We start from the raw sequence: 24,288 nt of genomic DNA on the forward strand, positions 1-24,288 counted from the left end.
AGGATGAAATAGGGGGATGAATGGAAAACAGCCTTTAAAACAAAATTTTGTTTATATGAGTGGTTAGTAATGCCTTTTGGTTTGACTAATGCACCTAGCACTTTCATGAGACTGATGAACCATGTTTTGCGTAATTTTATTGGCAAGTTTGTGGTTGTGTACTTTGATGATATATTAATCTACAGCCGCAATGAATCTGACCATACTATACATATTCGACATATTTTGCAGGTGTTGCGTGATAATAAAATCTATGGTAATCTTGAGAAGTGCACATTTTGCAAAGATAAGGTCATATTTCTGGGTTATGTTGTCTCTAAGCATGGAGTAGAAGTAGATGTGTCTAAAACCGAAGCTATTCAAAATTGGCCTACTCCCATGAATGTGAGTCAAGTAAGAAGTTTTCATGGTCTTGCTGGGTTTTATGAAAATTTGTGCCCAATTTTAGTACTATTGCTGCACCTTTGAATGATTTGACTAAAAAGGGTGTTGTTTTTGAGTGGGGCGCAGCCCAAGATCATGCTTTTGATGAACTGAAACGATTGTTAACTTCTGCACCGTTGCTTGCACTTCCTGATTTCAATAAGCAATTTGAGATTGAATGTGATGCTAGTGGTATTAGAATTGGTGGTGTGTTGATGCAAGAGGGTCGCCCAATAGCATATTTTTCCGAGAAACTTTCTGGTGCTAAGTTAAATTATCCTATATATGATAAAGAATTGTATGCTTTGATTAGAGTTCTTGAGGTTTGGTAACATTACTTGTGGCCAAAAGAATTTATCATACATTCTGATCATGAAGCTTTGAAATATCTGAAAGCCCAATCTACTTTGCATAAGCGTCCTTCTAAGTGGGTTGAGTTCATTGAGTCTTTTTCATACATTATTAAGCATAAGAAGGGAAAAGATAATATTGTTGTTGATGCTCTATCTAGGAAGAATATGCTATTAACTCAACTTGATGTTAAAATTCCTGGATTAGAGATATTATGTGATTTGTATGCTACTGATCATGATTTTGTTGAACCATATCGCTTGTGTGCTATTGGTAAAGCATGGGAAAAATATCACATACATGATGGGTTCTTGTTTAAAGCTAACAAACTATGTGTTCCAGAATCGTCTGTGCGTTTGCTCTTACTGCAGGAATCTCATGCTGGAGGATTAATGGGTCACTTTGGGTGTGACAAGACGCTACTCATGCTAGCTGACCACTTTTATTGGCCAAAGATGAGGCGGGATGTGGATAGGTATGTGAAGAGGTGCATTACTTGCAACAAGTCCAAGTCCAAGCTGAAGCCTCACGGTTTGTATACTCCATTACCGGCACCTACTACACCTTGGGAAGATATTATTATGGATTTTGTGTTTGGTTTGCCGCGTACTAAGAGAGGCCATGATTCTATATTTGTGGTAGTGGATAGATTCTCTAAGATATCACATTTTATTGCCTGCCACAAGAGCGACGATGCGTCGCATATTGCTAACCTGTTTTTCAGGGAGGTTGTACGTCTACATGAGTCCCGAAGACTATTGTTTCTGATCGTGACGTGAAGATTATGAGCTACTTTTGGAAGACGCTTTGGAGAAAGCTGGGGACAAAGCTACTTTTCAGTACTACTTCTCATCCCCAAACTGATGGCCAAACTGAAGTGGTGAATAGAACATTGTCACAACTGTTGAGATCCATGATCAAGAAGAACATGAAGGAGTGGGAAGATTTTTTGCCGCATGTAGAGTTTGCTTACAACAGGGCGGTACATTCTACCACAGAGCTATGTCCCTTTGAGGTGGTGTATGGTTTCAAACCCATTACTCCGCTTGATTTGTTGCCTCTACCCATACATGAGAGAGTCAATATGGAGGCATCCAAGAGGGAAGATTTTGTGCGAAAGATTCATGTGAAGACTAAAGAGTTGATAGAGAAGAAAGGCAAGAGCAATGCTGCAAGGATGAACAAGAAGCGCAAGGAGATATTGTTCAAGCCTGGTGATATGGTCTGGGTACATTTTCGTAAGGATAGGTTCCCGAAGCTGCGGAAGTCCAAGTTGCTTCCTCGTGGTGCTGGTCCTTACAAAGTGCTTGCTAAGATCAATGATAATGCATACTCTATCGATCTTCCAATTGATGAGTTTGGTGTCAGCAATTCTTTCAATGTGGCTGATTTGACACAATATGACGGAGAAGACCTTGGAGCGTCGAGGTCGACGCCTTTTGAAGGGGGGAGATGATGAGGACATCCCTACTACACTACTACCTCCGTCATTACAACATGAAGACGATGCTGCTGTGAAGCTCAAGTCCAATGAAGTCAGGATTGGACCAATGACACGAGCTCGTGCGAAGCTACTTAAACAACAGGTGAATTTGTTCCTAAGTGATACTTTGATCGATGAGAACTTTATACTACCTAAGTCATATTACTTATGTATGATCAGGTATGCAGAAGGAGAAAGCATCGCACGAGGAGGAGAGGAGCAGCTGGACAAGAAGCTGGACGTGAAGCTGGACATGGAGCTGGACATGAAAACATCCCATGGACGCGCGAGGGAGGAGCGGGAGGCATGCGCGAGAGGAGGAGATGCTGTTCAGGCCGGCGCCAGGCCCGGCCAGACCGGCCGTGCCGCCGGGCCACCCGGCCCCAGCCCCGGTTCGACCGGCTTCCACGCCGAATCAGCCCGATCCAAACCGGGCGCCACGCTTGTGCCAGCCGGGCACTATCCAGTAAGCTTGGACGCCTAGCCCGGTTCCCACCCGGCGCCAGACCCGGTTGAAACCGGATGGCCCGGTCCCAGGCCCGGTCGACCGGCCGTATGACCGGCCGACTCCGAGTCTGTCTCGACCAGATCCGATCTGGGTCGGTTTTCTATGTAACTTTTCGACCTGAGTTCGTCCTGAACCCCTATATAAGTGCCCAGGACACCCCCAAATTAGGTTTAGACCACGTTTAAGATAAACCCTAGTTCATAATTGATTGCTTTGCAACTCTATTGAATCCCTACACCATATTGCCTTGATTTGGTGTAAATTCTGAAAGTCTTGTGTGATCTGCTGTTCCATTGGGAATTAGACGGTTTCAACTTACCGCTTCGTGGTCGTCGGCTACGTGCGCAAGTGTGTGGAGTTGCGAATATCTTGCAAGGTTGAGAGCTGTTGCATTGGCGATAGGGACCAATCGAGAGATCTCGTTGCGTCATACAAGTTATCATCCACTTCATCATCAAGTTATCTCCGCTGTGTTCATCCCGTGATCATCATCACCACTGTTGCTTACTGAGAAGATCGGGCCACCCCTTATCATCAATGATCTCATTAATTCTATGATTGAAACAAAGTAATTGCAGTTGCAGTTGATCTGATTGAAGATAGAATTGTTGACAATACTCATGCCAATGAGGCTATGAATGATGGCATCTCTACCACCTTAACACTCACATATGTTCCCTCCATGCCTTCAAGAGATTGATGGAATGCCCCCCTACTATTGTCAACCAGAGTTTGCACATTGGTATGGTGCTTACGCCTGTGATTGCGATTAATAATTCTACTAAAGAATCCTTTAATTTCTATGAGCGAAGTAACTACAATGTTGTATTCTCTTTTTAATTAACCTGCATATTTGCACCTGCTCCAACTAATTTGTCCCAGGTTAGTCGGCATATTTCCTAATTGCCAAGCTCATGGCCCATAGGACTTTCACTGGATGAAATCTTTGATGCAGTCAAAATTGTGGACAAATTCTTGGTGATGTTGGCACTTCTTCGGCGGCAGCAGAAAGAGGAGAGTCCATGTACAATCCCTCTATATATATTGTAGCCTAACAACTTCTTGTCATGAAGCTAGTCAGAGTGGTTTCTCCACGCCTCAAGCACCTACAATATCTATTTCCAACATTCACATTATAGAGAAGAGAATAAAACTTGCCTACTGGTGTTACTTAAGTGAGAAGTATTAGAGTGAAGGCTACCTCAAAGGGAAAACTTGCTTTGCTAGAAATAGCTTGGCCTATTCATCTGGCGCACTGTCCAGAACTTGTGTGATAAATTTACCATGGGAGCCTCACAAAAAAGCCTGTAGTGCCCGCTAGTTTAGACAATGAATCCAATAAGATTAATGATGTTGCTGATCAGCAAGAAGAGGAGTCGGAGTGATGGCATCCCAAGGCCTCACATAATTTGTTCTATGTGTGTTTTGTAGCATAACCATTTGGAATTTGCAGTTTATGTTTTGGACAAAACTATGTCATATCATGTGTTCGGCTGGGTTTGTCTTTTTCGTTTAAACAATTCTATGTACTATGTTTTCCGCTTGTGCTCATGCTTGCTCCGTCTTAGGCGTTATTCCTAGATTATATCTTGACATTATCTGAGCTCTCTGTTGTTATTGCTAGGTGGTCCAAAGATCTATGTAATTTTTATTATTTTTTTAGATTGTTTATACTACTATTGATGACTACTAATGTATTGGAGGAGTTTTCGCAAAAACAAATTAATAGAATCTTTAAGAAAGTTCTGAATCGGAACATAAAAAAAACCTTCACAAGTGGGTCCTCGTATTTAATAAAATTGAAGAGGGCGGTTGCCATGTAATTTCTTCCAAAAATAAAAAAGGGAGCTAATATAGGTGGCCTTTCTTAGAAAGTTTGCCCCTCGCATTTTTTAGGGATCTTTTGATTCATAGGGTAGGAAAAACATAGGGTTGAGATGTCATGTCCATTTAAATTCTATGGGAAGATGATATGTGTTTGATTGTAGAAAGGATTTTTTCGATGAGTTATGACCTAATACTTTTTTTTCTATATAATTTACACTACAAGATTCCTATAGAATTAGTTGCTATAAGATATATTCCTATTAATGAAACGACTGTATAGAAAAATTTCCCATAGAATCTAAATGCTAAACAGTTCCTTTACAAATTATATGATCCGTTTAAAAATAGATATCTGAGGTTTATCTAAATCTAGATGGTAAATATATATTTATATATAGAGGTAGTACAGACGTTTCCTCTGTTGGCCAATCTGGGAGAGTTATGCCGGTTCGAGACGGTTCAAGGTTTTTTTTGTAGCAAGAAATTCAGAGATGAAATGGTGCTATGTGTCCTATTCTGAGACAAAATTTTGGTTCCGAGTCTTTTTTTAGGTTGATCCGGGGAGATTTAAATTCAAGTTGAGAGCATCTTCCGTCGAGTCCTTCCAAAGCGGTCCCCAAAGGTATATTGGGGGCGCAAGAAAAAATTTCGTTCCTAGTCGCGCGCCCCAAAGATCCTTTCCGTCCGACGCGGTCTAATACGGTGTCCGGCGCCCCGAGTCCGTCCCCGCTTCACAGGGGACGCTCCGGGCACGCTGGACACAACGAAATGCGAGGCGGAGAGTGACGGGACCGACGCGTCAGCGACTGACGAACGAAGCATCGCAGCTTTTCCTTAATGGTGACGTAGGGGCAGGCGAGACGCTCGTCGAGTTATTCGAGTCGCAGAAGAAGCTGCAGGACGACGCCCGAGCCCGCGAAGACGAGCAACTTCGCCGCGCCGTCGAACTCTCCGTCCAGGCGGCGCAGCAGGGGAGGGCAGGCGAGGACGCGCTGATGGAGCATCGGCGTCTTCTTGTCACCCTCCGTAGGGAGATGTGGCGCGCGGCGCAGGAGCTGCGGCGGAGGGGAGGCGACGACGGAGCGGGGCCGTCGAACACATCGCCGGGCGGTCAGTAGGCTAGGGTTAGATAATCTAGCTGTTTTCATTCAAACTTGTAAAATGTAATCAAATTTGAATCAAAACCTTTATTTTCATGTAGTTTTATTTATTTGAGGGCCCAAAAGTTCGATTCGATGTTGTTTGGGAGACGATTTTGGAGACGTGACTTGCTGCGAGGCCTGCTGCTTTATTACGCCGGAGAGGAGGAGGGGCACGGTACAGTTGTCGACCGCCCGTTGCATGCGGCCACATGCGATGCGCCGACGCCTGCCGCGTTCCGCGGGAAACGACCGTAACGGCCAGGTTTGGTCGGTCCTTCCGTCCACGCGCGCCCAGTCGGCAGCGCGGCCAGAGCGAGCGTAGCAATACGAAGAGCGAGCTGGCAACGCTACAATCAAGCCGCGGATTTGCCAATTGTCTACAGTAGTCGGCAAGTGGCTTCATTGTTTTTTTTTTTGCGGGTAAAGTGGCTTCATTGTTATCAACGATGCTATTGCTAAAAGGCGATTGAGAAAATCTCTGGCCGATGTCACCGTCCACATTGACGCCGGCCGGTAAGGCGTAGCACGTGCGTCCACTACCGGGGTTAACCAGCCACGCGTCGCGTCTACGTGGAGGCCAACGTTGAGCCGGCCGACTGGCCGAGGCATGCAGCTTTTATTTTGCGAGGCTGTACTAAACATGGACGCGCAACGGCCGTCGTGCTCGCCGCGCTCTCACGGATCCGCACAGCGCGATCGCGCTGGCCGCGCCGGAGCTGGCCGGCCCCGGCCATGCGCCATGTCGCCGTCACGTATAGCTCATGGCCTCCGTGCCGGGCCTAGTTTCGCCAACGAGCGCGTGCGACACCCACTACCTGATCTCAGCCACTCCATCCGGATATGGACGTCCGCCTTTTTTGCCCAACCGCCCTTCCAAACTCCGCTATTTGTTTGGTGAACTCCTAGTATGCTAAGAGCATCTCCAGTCGCGTCCCACGGCCGTCCCGGCGATTTGGGCGCGCGGACGAACAAGCGTTCCAGCCGCGTCCCCCAAAGCCCATTTTTGTCCGGCGCGGCCCGATACGGTGTCCGGCGTCCCGAGCCCGTCCCCGTCCCACGGGACGCTCGGGACGCCGGACACAACGAGCGAGCGGGGAGTGGCGGGGCCGACGCGTCGGCGGCACGGTTAATTTTAACCTAACCGTCGCCTACCTCGCGACGGAAGTTAGTCGCGCGCGGTGACACACGGCAGCATCTTTGCCTTAATGGCGACGGAGGGCGGGCGAGACGTCTCGTCGGTGCTGCGCGGCTTCCGCGCGTCGCCGGCGTTCGCACGCCACCGCCGTTCCCGCGCGATCTTCCCGCCTCTTCTCGTCCGTTCCCGCGCTTTCTTCCGACGCCGGCGTCTATAAAGGTCTCCCGGCTCATCAATGGTAGCCGCCACGCCCCGCCGGCAACAAACACGGCCCTCGTCGCTCCACGGCCGTCTCCTCCATCACCGGTGGCAATGTCGAACCGCGCCCGGCGATGGCCACTTCCCTCCACCGCCGTCTCCTCCATTGACGAGCCGGCGGCGGCGTGCGGCACTCGAGGAGGCACTCGAGGAGGAGGCTCGCCGGCGGCGTGAGGCGCGGCGGGCGGCGGATCTTGCGGCGTTCTCCGCCCTGCCTCGCGCGGCGAGGAGGCCGCGGCGGCAGCGGCGTGGCAGGGAGCGGCGGTGCGACACCGTTGCGGCGTTCGACGCCTCGACGGGACAAGAGGCGCGGCGGCGCCGGTTCGGGAGGACATGGAGCGGCGATGGGCCGACGAGCGCCGGCGCCGGCGCGATGAGCGGCGGCGCCGTTCCGTGAACGGCGTGACTCGATCGAGCGCCGGCGGCGTGAGTCGATCGAGCTCCGGCCGGCGCGCGGCGGAGGAGCGTCGACGGCGGGAGTCGGCGCTTACGGCGCTATGGGGAGGCGGGCGGAGCGATTGGCGTCGGCCGACGCGTTTGCGGCGGCGATGATGGAGGCGCCAACGGATGTGGAGGAGGAGCGCCAATGGAGGAGAGGCCGAGGCGGAGGAGACCGAGGTGGAGGACGACGACGGCGACGACGGGTTCGGCCGGTCCGACGACGACGCCCGCACCGGACGAGACGGCCGATCGGCAACGCGCCCTCGTCGAGTCCTTCGAGTCGGAGAAGAAGCTCCGGGACGACGCCCGTGCCCGCGAAGAGGCGCGGTTCGTCGCGCCGTCGAGCTCTCCCTCCGGGCGGCACGGCGAGGGAGGGCGGAGGAGGACTATCGGCGGGAGCGGCACCGTCCGGCCACCGCCGAACGCAAGGAGAGGAGGCGCGCGCGGGAGGAGGCTGCGGCGTAGGGGAGGCGGCGACGGGGCGGGGCGCGTCGGAACGCGCCGCCGGGCGGTCGGTAGCCTAGGTTTAGATGAAATCTAGCCGTTTTCATTCAAACTTTGTAATATATAATCAAAATTGAATGAAAACCTTTATTTTCCTGCACAAATATTCATTTGGGGGCGGCGTTTGGGGGACGCGGCTGGGGAACGACGTCCCCCAAACGCGGCACGAGCAAAACACGTCCCCCAAACGCTCAATCCGGCGCGGTTTAGGGGACGGTTTGGGGGACGCGACTGGAGATGCTCTAAACACTAGTATTGTCCCAAAGGAGGCAAGGAACATGCCCAAAACAAAATACTCCCTCTACATAATAGTGGCGAGTAATATGAATCAGAGTGACTAAATAAAATTGCCAGAAGGATACATACATAAAAATTTGTTTCTTTCGCATCTCTCTACACCGAGAGGTGCTAAATTTAGTTTCTAGCCGTGAATACAACCGGACGATACCCCAAGTAAGGGATGATCTAAATGGACTAGGGCCCTCTCACAATATCATTGTCCAACTCGCCCTCATGGGGTCCTCCCGTCAGTGTCATACAAAATAGTCCATGCTGAATCGCGCCCCCTCTATCTGTAGTACCGCCGCCACATGCGCTGTTGTCTGTAGCCACCCGCCTCAAACAATGCTTGTTACGCATTTGCCGTCGTTGGAGGAACTCGGGCCATGTAGCCTTTCCCGTTGTCGTCGAAGTTGGCTATGTACCTTTTGCGATTGTTTTCTCGAGACTAGCCATGACATCTCGACTTCACCAGCTGTAGGCTAGGACGCGCCCACGAACTGCGGCGTCCAAGACTTGTTCGACCATTTGATCTTCCACTAATTGTGCTCTAATTTGATGCCCACTTTGCGCAAGCATAGACAATGATCAAGTAACCATTTGCATTATCATTCCCCCTTATTTTGTGCAAAGACATATAGAGTTTTTCTACAATCATTTCATTGGTACACTGTTGGACCATGAGTCTGATGGTGATACCGATATTTTGATGGTAATCCTAATTCATGAACATAACGAGAGGCGGTTCCCAAGGTTCAAGGGCTCGACGAAAGGATGTAGAGGAAGTTTGAACCGTAATTGAGAAGCCGGCTATGTTCGACTCTAAAACGACTACTTTCATCCCACCGATACGCTATTCCTAGGGTGCGCTTTCATGTGCTGCTTTCAAATGTCAAGAAAAACATTCGTGACTATTCTGAAGGAGTGAGTGACCATGGTCTATACTTCAAATGCAAGAACAATGCCACCGGTAAGATTGTCTTCACTTCTTACCCAAAAAATGCAATAACACCTAATTGCATACTTACATATGGAGTTTTCGGTGATCTCGTTGATGAGTACATGCGCATGAGCGGCACCACATGCCTTGAATTGATGTACATGTTTTGCAAGGTAGTGGTTGAGGTGTTTGGCAAAGTTTACTTGAGAGAACCAAATAGTGCCAAGTTAGCTTGGATGTTGTCAATCAACGAGTTAAGAGGGTTTTTCATGATGCTTGGAATCATAGGTTGCATGCACAAAGTGTAAGAGCTGCCATTTTTTTCTTGGCAGAGACAATAAAAAGAAATGTTGATGAGTTCATAGTAATACTTGAGGTTGTTGCATCACAAGATCTTCGATTTGTACTCTTTTTTAGGCATGGCGGATTCTAACAATGACATCAACATGCTCTAGCGTTCTCTGGCATTCTCTAGACTTGCGGGAGGCAATGCTCTAGAGGTTCACTATGAGATTAGTGGCCATCAATACACCAAAGAGAACTATCTAGCTAATATTATCTATCATCTGTTCTGTACATTTGGGAAGACAATTCGCAACCCTGAAGAAAAAAATATTAGAGGTTACCTAAAGAACAAGAGCTTTGTAGGAAGGATATGGAGCGGGTATTTTGGTGTGCTCCAATCTTAGTGGGATATTGTTCGGCACCTTGTTAAAACATGGAGCCATGAGATGATGTGGAAGGTGAGAACATGATTGTTAAGGAGGAGCGTGGTGATAGCCTGTCTAACTAAGGGTGGCAATATCAGGGTGAATGGGTTGCTGTGTTTTGATTGTGAATTTTGTTATTTAATCGATTGTGAACTATGTTATTTAATTGATTGTATTTTTTAAAACTTATTTAATTGTAAACTACGTTATTGTGTTATGTTTAAAATGGCTAAACTAGTAAAAATGGTCTATAGGATCAAATGGGTTGCCCCGGTGTGTGCACCTCGCCTGTAACATACCAAGAGAGGAAACTGGTCTCTAACTTATCCACGAACTATCCAAATAAATCAAAACAGACCTCTTTAGAGCATCTCCAGTCGCGTCCCTCAAAAAACGTCCGGCATAAATGATTTGGGGCACGTTTGAGACCGCGCCGGATAAAAAGAGACAAAAAATCTGTACAAAAAAGAGGCCCTTCTCAGCCGCGTCCCTCAAACAGCGTCCGGATGCATGCATTTTAATAGAGGGGACCACCCCATGTGGGAAAAGTAGGTGAGAGAAAGTGTGGGGAAAGAGACTAGCATGTGGGGACTAGGGGCTGCATGCATGCATGTGGACGCTGTTTTTGTGGGCTGCATGCATGCATGCATCTATACATAGAGTCTCTACCGGGGCGCTAGGACCATGAAAATGAGCGCTAATTAGGCTTTGGGGGACGCGGTGGACCGATTCATTTACATTCTTGTCATCGCGATCACGAGCGCTCATTTGGGGGACGCGACTGGAGATGCTCTTAGTGTTCGAAATAGATCGGCTCCTTGAGATGCATCAACCACGATGTCACTTTGCCTACTACCTACTCTCAAAAAAAAAAACTGCTACCTACACAATTGTGTGGTGTACTCTTTGCCACCCCGGTACAAAACCGGCCCTACACCCAGGAAGCTGGAACCCAGTTACCCAATTCGGCGGAATCCGAGGCGCTCTTTTGTCAGAAACAAGCCCCCTTGCAGCTCCTGAAAAAAATACCCATTCCCCTCGGCCAGCCGCCAGCTCCAGCTTTGTTTGTCCAGGCACATCGACACAATCCCACACTGGAGCCGGCCCGCTGTTATTAGTACGCGCCACCACCACGCCGGTACGCCCACACACCCCTACCACGACACAAACAGCTGCCACAACAGCAACAGCTAAGCGGCAGCCTCGCCCACCAGACGTACAGAGCTGCCGATTGCCATGGCTGCGGAGGAGGCCAAGAAGGTGGAGGTGGAGGCCGCGCCGGAGCCCGAGGTGGCGCCGCCGGCCGTCCCCGCCGCCGAGCCGGAGGCCCCCGCCAAGGACGTCACCGAGGAGAAGGCCGTCGTCCCGGTCGAGGAGGACAAGGCGGCCGTCGATGACTCCAAGGCGCTCGTCCCTGTCGAGAGTGAGTAAAACTCTGTCTCCCCCTGCTTGTCCCGTTAATTTGTGCTTATTTGGTCAAGACATGCGATGGAATCATTCATGGGAAGCCGGTGGCCGTGTAGGATCTAGGAGTGAACTTTTTATTCCTGTGTGTGCTTGATTCTTCCCCGTACTTTAAGGTAGCTGTATAGCCTAGCTACCGATGATCCTTGGATGTCTGCCTTGCTTTTCTTTTCTCTTCTTGGCTTCCTCTCTCTACTTTTATTGGCATGATTTTTCGCTCTTCTTGTTACAGGCCTAGAGTATGGCTAATTCGGTAATTTCCGTCAGACAAAAAAAAACATGTCTTTCGTAGGAATTCTTCGCGGAGGTTCTGTTATCAATTAATTTGTGGTTTCTCGGTTTTGAGTCCCTTTTTTCTAACTGATTGTTTTTCCTAAACGGTTTGCTTCTGAAACATATCTTCTTTGGGCTGCAGACCGCTCTAGTAAATATCTCAACTGCTCGTCTGAATTTTACTACTTTCCAAAATGATTTCGGTGTGCGACAGTGGATGCAATCATAGTTGCAAAGCAATTCCTTTCTGGTGCGCAGAATTTTGCATCGAAACAAAAATAAAGAGCACGTTAGGACAACGGCAGATTGCTGGTTGATGCTGGGCATGTATAACTTCTCACTCGAATCTTTCTTTCCAAAAATATTTCAAGTTGGAATTTAGAAAAGATAGTTTTTGGAACTTTCCTGATTTCTTTACTTCCACATCCCTTTTCCTTTTTTTTTTTGCCTCTTCTCTCCTTTCTCTCTCCCTCTCACTCTTATCCATCCCAGCTTCCTTTTTTTGGGGGAATCTCAATTTCCCTTTAACACCCTACAAAGTGTAAAAAAATGTTATGTTGGGAGAAAAATAGCAAAACAGTCTCAAACATATACGGAAGGCACATGAAGAACAACCTTTGCCGAGCTTTGGCTCCTGTTTGCTGGATTACCTGCATGTTCTTGGCACACTTATTAAAACCATATTAATATATCTATATATAGGTAGTATCAGTAATTAATATATCGATTAATATCTGGCTTTATAATAGGCAATATTATGTACTGTCATAACCCAGAATCATGTGGGTGTGCAATTAGTAACCCAGATATTGTGTGCATGTGCAATTAGTCACCCAGATATTGTGTACATGTGCAATTAGTAACCGAAAAATCATGCTACAAAAACAAAGAAATCAGGATAACAGTCATACTCTGCTTTCAAAAGGAATGAAGTTATCATATAGCATATAAATGGCACATTGTACTTTGGGACAGGCAGGTAGTTGTTTTCTGTGGCGGCTCCAAGTCATCATAGATGTACTACTATGCTTTAAGTGTTCAGTAGTTCAGTTCCTTCCATAGTTGAGAAAATCATGCATACAAAGCATTCAGTGTTTCTGGTGACCCTCATAGGAATTCAACATATGGTATAACTTTACTATCGTTTTAAATGGATAAACATGAAGCAAGTACGTCGTATGAAAAAGAAAACTATTTTTGTGATGCAAATGCGCAACTGGTCATATATGAAAGTTGTCCTAAGGCTTTACACTATACTGCAGAGTGATCCACTTCCTGCAAAAAAATCATTATAAGCATAAATAGCAACATTGGAGGAAACTGCAGAGCTGCTTAGCTAATTGCTTTCAATCATGAAAAAAATTGCACCTATTAGTTTTAAGGATTTTGACTGTGCTGGAGATTGGGTCATTGATATTCAGAACATTGTGCATTGGATGCTGAAAGCTTAGTGTAAACTTTCATTGTTTGGCCATTCCTTTATCCCAGAAGGACTGGGTTAGCTTTCTTTCCATATTATTATGTTTGTCTATTTGGTTGGAGAAGTTCAGAAAATAAGATAAGTTCTTCGCAAGCCATTAAAATAATAGCGTAGATGGTGCAGATAAACTGTTCAAGTCTTGTCCTTGGAACCCGGATCATATGCTATCTGAGCACCAATGCACAAAGAACCTCTACACAAATTTTTCGCATTTGGCGTTAATGTCATAGCATCTGAACTTGCAATGCTATTTATTTAATAGAATTGGGCACTTCCCTGCTATTAATTTCATTTGCATGAAACTGGATGCTAATTGGTTTCTGAGGAACATTTAACATCATGCAGACAACTGCTAGCTCTTACTCCACAATTACTATTATATCAAATAATTATGTGGCAACTCTTCCTCATCAAATATCTCTCTTTTTGTATACCAGAGGTTGCAGATGAACCAGCTGCTGAGAAACCCGCCGATGATAAGCCCGCACACGGGGGCTCAAATGACAGAGGTAATTTTTGAATAATTTGAAATTTCTCCTTGTCGTGTAGTACAAATATCCTAACAAAATCTGAAAATACTCTTACCAGATATCGCTCTCACAAGGGTGGAAACAGAGAAGAGGAACTCTCTGATTAAGGCATGGGAAGAGAATGAGAAGACAAAGGCTGAGAACAAGTACGGTACATCTATCAATTCATGAATTAGCATGCTTTTTGTTATGGTGGAGTTATCGTTAATCTGTTATACTGGAGTTGCGTATCTCAGTAGAAATCTTCAGTCATTTGAATTGTTTCAACCTGGAAACAGAACCTCTATACAGCTTCATGTTAATATATATCTAGTCTTGCTCCCAAGACAGTGGAGGATATGTGAATGCCGTCCAATTCAAACAATAAGAATCAAGCCTAAGAGAAACTAAGGTTACCGACATTAAACTTACCATGGATATCATGTGAACAAGTAATGTCATTATAAAGAAACTGAAGAAGTTATATGCCTACAACTAAAATTTGTTGTTGAAAACATCACTGAGTAGATGATATGAAATGTCCTAACCTTGAGTCGAATGAATGTCACAGGGCTGCTAAAAAGGTATCCGCTATTCTTTCATGGGAGAACACCAAGAAAGCAAACATTGAAGCTCAACTGAAGAAGATTGAGGTAAAATTTCATTGTTTTCGTATTCCATTGAAGGATGGGGCCCATTTTTGGGTGGTTCTGTACACTTACCAATATCTACCTGCAATTCCAACTTACAGCTCTACTTTTATATGCCATCCTCTGAATTAAAGCTTATATATGTGCACATCTTCAGGAGCAATTAGAAAAGAAGAAGGCGGAATACGCAGAGAAGATGAAGAACAAGGCTGCACTCATCCACAAGGAAGCTGAAGAGAAGAGAGCGATGGTTGAGGCAAAGCGTGGCGAGGAGCTCCTCAAAGCAGAGGAGACGGCAGCCAAGTACCGCGCAACTGGCAACTCTCCCAAGAAAGCCATGGGATGCTTTGGGGCATAAACAAAAAAAAAGTTCCCTGGTCACAAATAGGGCAAGAGTGAAGTGTTCATCCGTGGTTGCTTGCTTCCCTTTTCTTTCACCCATCCAAGTGTGTAGTGTGCCTTGTGTGTAAAGTCTTCTGTTGCTGTATATACACATTGCTTCCCAAGACAGGTTTCTGGTGGTGTACATCTTTGATGCTTGACAAGCAAACATTCTTATGTGTAGTTAAGAAGTCGCATTGTTACTATTGTTGACATTTAAGCCGTCTTTTTGATCTCATCCTAGTGTTCATGTTGTTACCTAGCACGGTTTCCCCCGCAATAGCAAGGGCATCATTTTTAGTATGTTGAAAATACTATGTTTGTTTTCTTATTTTATAGGAATGATTTTTTCCTCACATTTACCTCCTTCATTGCAAAAAAAAAGTTATTGGACATGGATATATTCCCAAATGTGTAGTTCTGACAATTTGGTATATTGTTATGTATCTAACAAATACTACATTCTTAAGGTAAATCTAACCATACTTTTCTCAATGACCCGTTTATTTGGTCGTCTCTCGAGTTGCTAGGACTAGGATATGAATCAAACTAATCCACAACTACATGACCTCTAGATAAATTGTCAACTATGTTTATCTGTTGTGATAAATTTTAAGAAGCACCCAATCAATGAGACATTAAATGGATTAGATTCGAGCGCTAATACTATTATCTTGTAGTTGCAGGTAAAAGGCTATTAACAACAGCTTGTTTCTAAGAGATCATCAATCATCTTACACGACACTGCTAAGATATAACCATTATACATGTCTTGAAAGGTTTTTTAAAACACCTTTTCACCCACATTTAGAAGACATCTCGATCTTTTAGCAGTTGGAACTATCAAGTCTTTATTAAACTTTGTTCAGTAAAATTCCCTTATAGGACCTCCATGCAAAAATTAGTAGATTTTTTCCAGAATCTATTATGAGGATGTTCTATTCTATTTCTCATCCGGTACCTCCAAATGTTCACAATTTCGGGACAAAAATGTGCCGCTATCGGAGGTTGTTCACAATTTGGGGACAAAAATGTGCCACTATTGGAGGTGTCGCGGACCGGCTGCTGCACCGGCGGAGGGGACAGAAACCCTTGAACATGAAGTGGAATGTTTCCTCTTGCATCTGTCCTGACTAACCCTCCTGTTGGCAATCAAACTCGAGATTACTGTTCTGATTCCAAATACATTCAGAGAACCTGAATTTATGTTTTATTTGTATCAGTGTGGAATGCTGGAATGATTACAGATTGAATATCATGTCTCACTTGTGATGTTCTGAAATGATATTCTTGTCTATCCTCATCAAGATGTTCACAACCTCCCTCATCGAAGGCCTCAACTGGCATGACATTTGCGTGCATGAAATCGCCAGATCCAACAAGTCCAGTGCCTTTGCTTGGTCATGTTCAGGCCAGTACATGATCTCCTCATCCAGGCAGCTCATCATGCTCCCATGATCTGCCTGCGTCAGGTTGGATCTCATTCTCATCCATGTTACAATATCGACACCATCTCCAAATGCAGGATCCACAGGCATCCTCCTGGTAAGGAGCTCGAGAAGCACCACTCCATAGCTGTAGACGTCGCTCTTCTCAGTTAATCTTGTAGAGTAACCTTGCTCTGAACACAAATGAACACAAATGTTAACCCTGAAGTTTAAGATAAACATTTAACAGAAACATGTATCCAAAGATTGGGCTGTGTGCATCCTTGGTGTAGAGGCCGGGAGCAAACAAATTCTTCCATTGTCTAGAAAAATGTATCCAAAGATTGCTGAATTTACCTGGAGCAATGTAGCCGAGGGTGCCAACGACGACAGACACTGTTGCATCTGCATCCTCATCACCAACAATTTTCCCCATTCCAAAGTCTGCGATCTTTGGCACTAACTCAACATCCATCAGTATATTACTCGACTTAACATCCCTATGGACAATCATGGGCACACAATCATGGTGAAGATAAGAGAGGCCTTCTGCAACACCGAGGGCGATCAGATGGCGGGCCCTCCAGTCAAGAGCCACTTGGGGCGTCCTTTCGTGCAATAGCTCGAAGAGAGTCCCCTCTGGCATGTACTCATAGAGAATTAGGCCAACGTTGGGGCGGATGCAGTATCCAGCCATCCTGACGATGTTCCGGTGCCTCACTATGTTCAGTATCTTCACCTCAATGGGAAATTTGCACTGGGACAGATCAACCGTCTTGACTGCCCACTGCTTTCCGACTGCAAACTGAGTTCTATAGACAGTGCCGTGCCGGCCTTTCCCAATGACATACTTCTCACTCCAGTTATCAGTGGCCCGGAGGATGTCTTCATATGTCAAATCTTCTGGCAATTCCTCTGTTGAGTCCAAGTTACGTACTGATCCGCTTTTAGCGGATAGTCTCTTTGACCTCTTCACAATGTAATGAATAACACATAGCCCAGCTATCATGACAACAAATGTTGAAAGTAACAATGTCACAATAATGTGTGTGTTCCTTCTTCGGTTTCTCTGAGACTGATTTTTGGAGCAAGGTGCATTGCCAGGCTGTATGCACAACTGAGCATTCCCCAGGAAAGCATCAGGTGACTTCTCAGCGAGCTTACCCCAGTTGCCAGCAGGTAGCTGACCAGAGAGCTCATTGAACGAAACATTCACTTGTGAAAGTGAGATCATGTCGCCCAGCTGCGATGGGATCGGACCAGACAATGAGTTTGTCGACAAGTCGAGCACCTCCAGGTTCCGAAGGTTGCCAAGGCTACTGGGAATTTGGCCGCTCAATCTGTTGTTGCTAAAGTTCAGATTTTGGGATATGTACTGAAGGTTGCCTAAGCTACGAGGGATGTCTCCTTCCAGAGAATTGCCACCAAGCTGCATCTCAAGAAGGCCCTGTGTTGCAATGAAAGAGTCCGGAATTGTTCCGGTGAGCTTATTTTCACCGAGCAGAAGATACTGTAGACTACCAAGTGTTGTAACCTCTTCAGGTATGCTCCCATTTAGGAGGTTACTTCCAAGATCCAAACGGAAAAGTCTCTTGCATTTTCCTAACTCTCGTGGTATTGGTCCTGTCAGCATGTTCGACGACAGGCGCAGGGTTCCAAGAATGCTCAGAGCTCCGAGCTCATGCGGAATTGGACCAGAGAAGTTGTTGCCAGATAGATCAAGCATCGTGAGGTTGCGCCAGGAACCAAGCACGCTCGGTATCCTTCCCTGGAACTGATTGCCACTCAAGTCCACAAATGACCACCCAGTGTTTGTGCCCAAGTCTGCCGGCAAGCTCCCACTGAACATGTTGTTGTTCAGCCTAACCCTCCAGAGAGACTCACATTTAGCTATCTCGATGGGAATTCCCCCGCTGAACTGGTTGTGTCCAATAGAAAGAACGGCGAGCTGACTGCCCGTGCAGAGACCAGGCGGAATCGCACCGTGGAAGCGGTTGCCAGTCAGGTCAACACGAACAAGTCCATGTGTTGTGTTCAACCCCAGTGCTCCCGGGATCTCACCGGTGAAGTTGTTGAATGCCACGATGAGCTCTCTAAGCTTCCTCACTTGAGTAATCTCTGCAGGCACCTCTCCACTCAGACTATTGTTGTAGAGGAGCAACTCCTCCATGTCAGGCATTCGCCACAAGGCAGAAGGTACTGTCCCCTGCAGCATGTTCTTGAACAGGGCCAGCTTCTTCAGGTGACTGAGCTCACTGAACTCTGGTGGTATCGTCCCGGAGAGGCTGTTGTTCTGGAGCTGCAGCTCAACCAACCCCCTGCATTTCCGGATTTCGGCTGGAATTGTCCCAGAAATGCCATTATCTGCCATGGAAAACTTCTGCAGTCTGCTCAGATTTCCGACGAACGACGGAATGGAGCCATTGAACCGGTTGCCATTCAGGTATAGCATTGTCAAGGACTGGCATTTCCCAATTGCCTCAGTGACAGGTCCAGTTATCCCATTTTTGGACACCACGAGACTCTCCAAGCTGACGAGCTCGCCAATGCTCGCCGGCAAGTCCCCAACGAAGTTGTTGTCGTCGAGGAACAGCTGTTGCAGCCCTGTGAGGGACGCGAAGAAATCCGGTACGGTGCCGCCGATTTTATTGTAGGATAGGACCAAGGCGGTGAGGTTGCCGCAGTTGCCGAGGCTTTGTGGGAGCTCCCCGGTGATGTTGTTGCTGTCGACGGCAAGGTTGTCGAGCCGGCAATGGGCCGGGAACTCGGGCATTGGTCCCGAGAGCTGGTTGGTGCTGAGGTTCAGCAGCCTGATCCCCGGGAGCGCCGGCAGCTCCGGCGGGATGGCGCCGGAGAGGGAGTTGTTGCTGAGGTCTAGGTACTCGAGATTAGCCGAAGAGTTGGCGGCGGGGACTGGGATCTCTCCGGCAAGCGCGTTGCTGCCGAGGTCGACCTTCCGGAGCTGGCGCGAGGAGAGGAGCTCCGGGGGCAGGGCTCCTGTGAGGTTGTTGCGGCCCAGGAGGAGGGTGGCGACGCCGGAGCATGCCGCCAGTGCAGCGGGGACGGCGCCGGCGAAGCTGTTCCCGCTGAGGTCGAGGGCGGAGAGTGCCGGAGGGAGCGCGCAGAGACGCGGCGCGGAGGCGGCGAGCGCGCCCGAGAGCCCCAGTCCGGAGAGGTTGAGTGCGGTGACGGCGCCGGCCGCGGAGCACGTGACACCACGGAATGCGCAGTGCGGGGCGGCGGCGGTGGTGTTGGTCTGCCACGACGGGAGGAGGATGCGCTGGGAGGTTTCGGGCAGGGAGGCGAGGAAGGAGAGGAGGACGGTCGTCTGCGGCGGCGGCGGCGGCGTGACGGAGGTGGCGGGATGTAAGAGTAGGTCGTGGAGCAGGATGAAGAGAAGCAGGAGGTGGCAGGAGACGCGCGACATGTGCGAGCGACGAGGTGGCGGAGGAGGGATGGATGGATGCTTTGATCGGTGCCGGTGCGGATGGTGGTCCTTCCCCGCTGATTTATTCTGATCAAGTTCGTGCACACGCCGACCTGACAATGATGATGCGTGAGAAAAACAGTCATACGGGTGGTGATAACCGAAAAATGCATTTGGAGGCCAACCTCACTAGAGCTTTTTATTTTAAAAATTAGAAAAACATACTGAAGTTTCTAAAATTTCTGAAAAATATGGATATATAGGTAATGATTTATATATACTTTTTTTTAGATAAAATACCTAAAAAGCCCGACTTTAAATTAATAAAGCTCTCAACCTGTTAGGATACAACGGTGTTGCTTACACGCACTTGAATAAGTTTAAAAGAAAAGCAAAAGCCTATAGGAACTAAATATCTTACTTATAACGTTCCTCCGCCAACTAATATTACTAATATGTTTGGTAGATGGCTGAATGGAGTGAGGAAAGATGATAAACAAAAGATTTGAATAGGTGTTTCGGCTTTATGTTGGGCTATTTGGAGGACTAGAAATGATATGATCTTTAACAAACACACCGGGACTAATTTTTTGCAGGTTATCCGGCGAGCTGCTCATTCAATTCAGCAATGGGCGTTCCTCCTCCCTATGGAGCAGCGGGAGGCTATGGGTACTGGATGCAACCGGATGCTCGCTGATTACTCGGGACTTCTTTTTCCAGAGTCTGCGGGTGGCGGCATCTTAATAGAATAGCAAATGCATAGCTTTTCTGTTAGCCATATTTTCGTTTGGTTGATTTTTGTTGCGACTATAGCTTCTCCGTGATTGTAATAAGTGATTGATACGTCTCAAACGTATCTATAATTTCTTATGTTCCATGCTAGTTTAATGACAATACTCACATGTTTTATATACACTTTACATCATTTTGATGCATTTTCCGGCACTAACCTATTAACAAGATGCCGAAGCGTCAGTTTCTGTTTTCTGCTGTTTTTGGTTTCAGAAATCCTACACAGGAAATATTCTCGGAATTGGATGAAACAAAAGCCCACGGTCCTATTTTCCACGGAGCTTTCCAGGACACCGAAGGAGAGACGGAGAGGGGCCAAGGGGGGCCCACACCCTAGGGAGGCGCGGCCAAGAGGGAGGGAGCGCCACCCTATGGGGTGGGCTCCTCGAGCGCCTCCCGACTCTGCCCCTTCGCCTATTTATTCTCTCCGTCGCGAAAGCCCTAGTACCGAGAGCCACGATACGAGAAAAGTTCCAGAGACGCCGCCGCCGCCAATCCCATCTCGGGGGATTCTGGAGATCGCCTCCGGCAGTCTGCCGGAGAGGGGAATCATCACCGGAGGACTCTACATCATCATGCCCGCCTCCGGATTGATGCGTGAGTAGTACTATGGATCCATAGCAGTAGCTAGATGGTTGTCTTCTCCTCTTGTGCTATCATATTTAAATCTTGTGAGCTGCCTATCATGATCAAGATCGTCTATTTGTAATGCTACATGTTGTGTTTGTTGGGATCCGATGAATATGGAATACTATGTCAAGTTGATTAATTGATCTATCATATATGTGTTGTTTATGATCTTGCATGCTCTCCGTTGCTAGTAGAGGCTCTGGCCAAGTTGATACGTGTGACTCCAAGAGGGAGTATTTATGCTCGATAGTGGGTTCATACCTCCATTGAATCTGGGACAGTGACAGAAAGTTCTAAGGTTGTGGATGTACTGTTGCCACTAGGGATAAAACATCAATGCTTTGTCTAAGGATATTTGTGTTGATTACATTACGCACCATACTTAATGCAATTGTTTGTTGTTTGCAACTTAATGCTTGGAAGGGGTGAGGATGCTAACCCGAAGGTGGACTTTTTAGGCATAGATGCATGCTGGATAGCGGTCTATGTACTTTGTCGTAATGCCCTAAGTAAATCTCATAGTAGTCATCATGATATGTATGTGCATTGTTATGCCTCTCTATTTGTTAATTGCGAAACTGTAATTTGTTCACCCAACATGCTATTTATCTTATTGGAGAGACACCACTAGTGAACTGTGGACCCCGGTCCATTCTTTTACATCTGAAATACAATCTACTGCAAACTCTGTTCTCTTCTGTTCTTCGCAAACAAACATCATTCTCCACACCATACGTTTAATCCTTTGTTTACGAGCAAGCCGGTGAGATTGACAACCTCACTCGTTAAGTTGGGCAAAGTATTTTGATTGTGTTGTGCGGGTTCCACGTTGGCGCCGGAATCCCTGGTGTTGCGCCGCACTACACTCCTCCACCAACAACCTTCACGTGGCCTTCATCTCCTACTGGTTCGATAACCTTGGTTTCTTACTGAGGGAAAACTTGTTGTTGTACGTATCACACCTTCCTCTTGGGGTTCCCAACGGACGTGTGCTTCACGTGTTATCAAGATCTTTTTCTGGCGCCGTTGCCGGGGAGATCAAGACACGTGATGTCTACGTTCCCCCTCCTTTCCTGTAGACAGTGTTGGGCCTCCAAGAGCAGAGGTTTGTAGAACAGCAGCAAGTTTCCCTTAAGTGGATCACCCAAGGTTTATTGATCTCAGGGAGGAAGAGGTCAAAGATATCCCTCTCATGCAACCCTGCAACCACAAAGCAAGAAGTCTCTTGTGTCCCCAACACACCTAATAGGTGCACTAGTTCGGCGAAGAGATAGTGAAATACGGGTGGTATGAAATAGTAGTGGCAACGACACCGAGAAAAGTGCTTTGCCCGGGACGATAAACAAGCGGTAGTAACGCAGCGGTAGTAACGCGATAAAACAGATAAACAAGCAGCGATAGCGATATTTAGGAACAAGGCCTAGGGATTAGACTTTCACTAGTGGACACTCTCAACATTGATCACATAACGAGAATAGATAAATGCATACTCTACACTTTTGTTGGATGATGAACATATTGCGTAGGATTACACGAACCCTCAATGCCGGAGTTAACAAGCTCCACAATAATGCTCATGTTTAAGTAACCTTATAGTGTAAGATAGATCAATAGACTAAACCAAGTACTAGCATAGCATGCACACTCTGTCACCTTCATGCATATGTAGGAGGAATAGATCACATCAATATTATCATAGCAATAGTTAACTTCGCAATCTACAAGAGATCATGATCATAGCATAAACCAAGTACTAACACGGTGCACGTACTGTCACCTTTGCACACATGCAGGAGGAATAAACTACTTTAATAACAAATCACTAGAGTAGCACATAGATAAATTGTGATACAAACATATTGCAATCATAAAGAGATATAAATAAGCACCTCACTATGCCATTCAACATTGAGTAAGTATTCGTGAAATATGGCCTAAGAGACCCACACGGTGCACACTGCTGTCACCTTTACACACGTGGGACAAGGAGTCTCCGGAGATCACATAGGTAAAACTCACTTGACTAGCATAATGACATCTAGATTACAAGCATCATCATATGAATCTCAATCATGTAAGGCAGCTCATGAGATTATTGTATTGAAGCACATAGGAGAGAGATGAACCACATAGCTACCGGTACAGCCCAGAGCCTCGATGGAGAACTACTCCCTCCTCATGGGAGCAGGCGGCGGTGATGAAGACGGTGGTGGAGATGGCAGCGGTGTCGATGGAGAAGCCTTCCAGGGGCACTTCCCCGCTCCGGCAGCGTGCCGGAACGAGAGACTCCTGTCCCCGGATCTTGGCTTCGCGATGGCGGCGGCTCCGGAAGGTTTACGTGATTTTCGTCGAACGCCCCGAGGTTTTTAGGTCGGGGGCTTTATATAGGCGGAGAGGCGGCGCAGGAGGGCTTACGGGGGCCCACACCCTAGGGGGCGCCCCCTTGGCCGCGCCGGGGTGTGGTGTGGTGGCCCCTGCCCCCCTTCTACGGCGGTTCTCGTGTGTTCTGGATGCTTCGGGTAAAATAGGAACACGGGCGTTGATTTCGTCCGATTCCGAGAATATTTCGTTACTAGGATTTCTGAAACCAAAAACAGCAGAAAACGAGAGCGGCACTTCGGCATCTTGTTAATAGGTTAGTTCCGGAAAATGCACGAATATGACATAAAGTGTGCATATAACATGTAGATAACATCAATAATGTGGCATGGAACACAAGAAATTATCGATACGTTGGAGACGTATCGGCATCCCCAAGCTTAGTTCTGCTCGTCCCGAGCAGGTAAAACGATAACAAAGATAATTTCTGGAGTGACATGCCATCATAAACTTGATCATACTATTTGTAAAGCATATGTAGTGAATGCAGCGATTAAAACAATGTATATGACATGGGTAAACAACTGAATCATAAAGCAAAGACTTTTCATGAATAGCACTTCAAGACAAGCATCAATAAGTTTTGCATAAGAGTTAACTCATAAAGTAATAATTCAAAGTAAAGGTATTGAAGCAACACAAAGGAAGATTAAGTTTCAGCGGTTGCTTTCAACTTGTAACATGTATATCTCATGGATAATTGTCAACATAGAGTAATATAACAAGTACAATATGCAAGTATGTAGGAATCAATGCACGGTTCACACAAGTGTTTGCTTCTTGAGGTGGATAGAAATAGGTGAACTGACTCAACATTGAAAGTAAAAGAATGGTCCTCATAGAGGAAAAGCATCGATTGCTATATTTGTGCTAGA

The 24,288-nt window shown here is 46.8% G+C and overlaps 2 protein-coding genes across 2 annotated transcripts; one reads left to right on the top strand and one right to left on the bottom strand.

The window, feature by feature from the left end:
• Nucleotides 1–11,146: 11,146 nt before the first annotated feature.
• Nucleotides 11,147–14,996, top strand: LOC124674998 (remorin-like). The gene is made up of 5 exons (XM_047211058.1): nucleotides 11,147–11,424; nucleotides 13,656–13,727; nucleotides 13,807–13,894; nucleotides 14,299–14,380; nucleotides 14,535–14,996. Exons 1-5 carry the CDS (start codon nucleotides 11,238–11,240, stop codon nucleotides 14,733–14,735), a joined length of 630 nt encoding a protein of 209 aa, XP_047067014.1. The 5' UTR covers nucleotides 11,147–11,237; the 3' UTR covers nucleotides 14,736–14,996.
• An 897-nt stretch (nucleotides 14,997–15,893) lies between these two features.
• Nucleotides 15,894–19,612, bottom strand: LOC124671538 (leucine-rich repeat receptor-like protein kinase PEPR2). Its single transcript, XM_047207903.1, has 3 exons — nucleotides 19,538–19,612; nucleotides 16,543–19,441; nucleotides 15,894–16,379 (listed from the first exon to the last, which is right to left on the bottom strand). Exons 1-3 carry the CDS (start codon nucleotides 19,610–19,612, stop codon nucleotides 16,021–16,023), a joined length of 3,333 nt encoding a protein of 1,110 aa, XP_047063859.1. The 3' UTR covers nucleotides 15,894–16,020.
• Nucleotides 19,613–24,288: the final 4,676 nt, after the last annotated feature.

Source organism: Lolium rigidum, chromosome 7 (genome assembly GCF_022539505.1).
Source record: "Lolium rigidum isolate FL_2022 chromosome 7, APGP_CSIRO_Lrig_0.1, whole genome shotgun sequence".
NCBI classification, from domain to species: Eukaryota; Viridiplantae; Streptophyta; class Magnoliopsida; order Poales; family Poaceae; genus Lolium; species Lolium rigidum.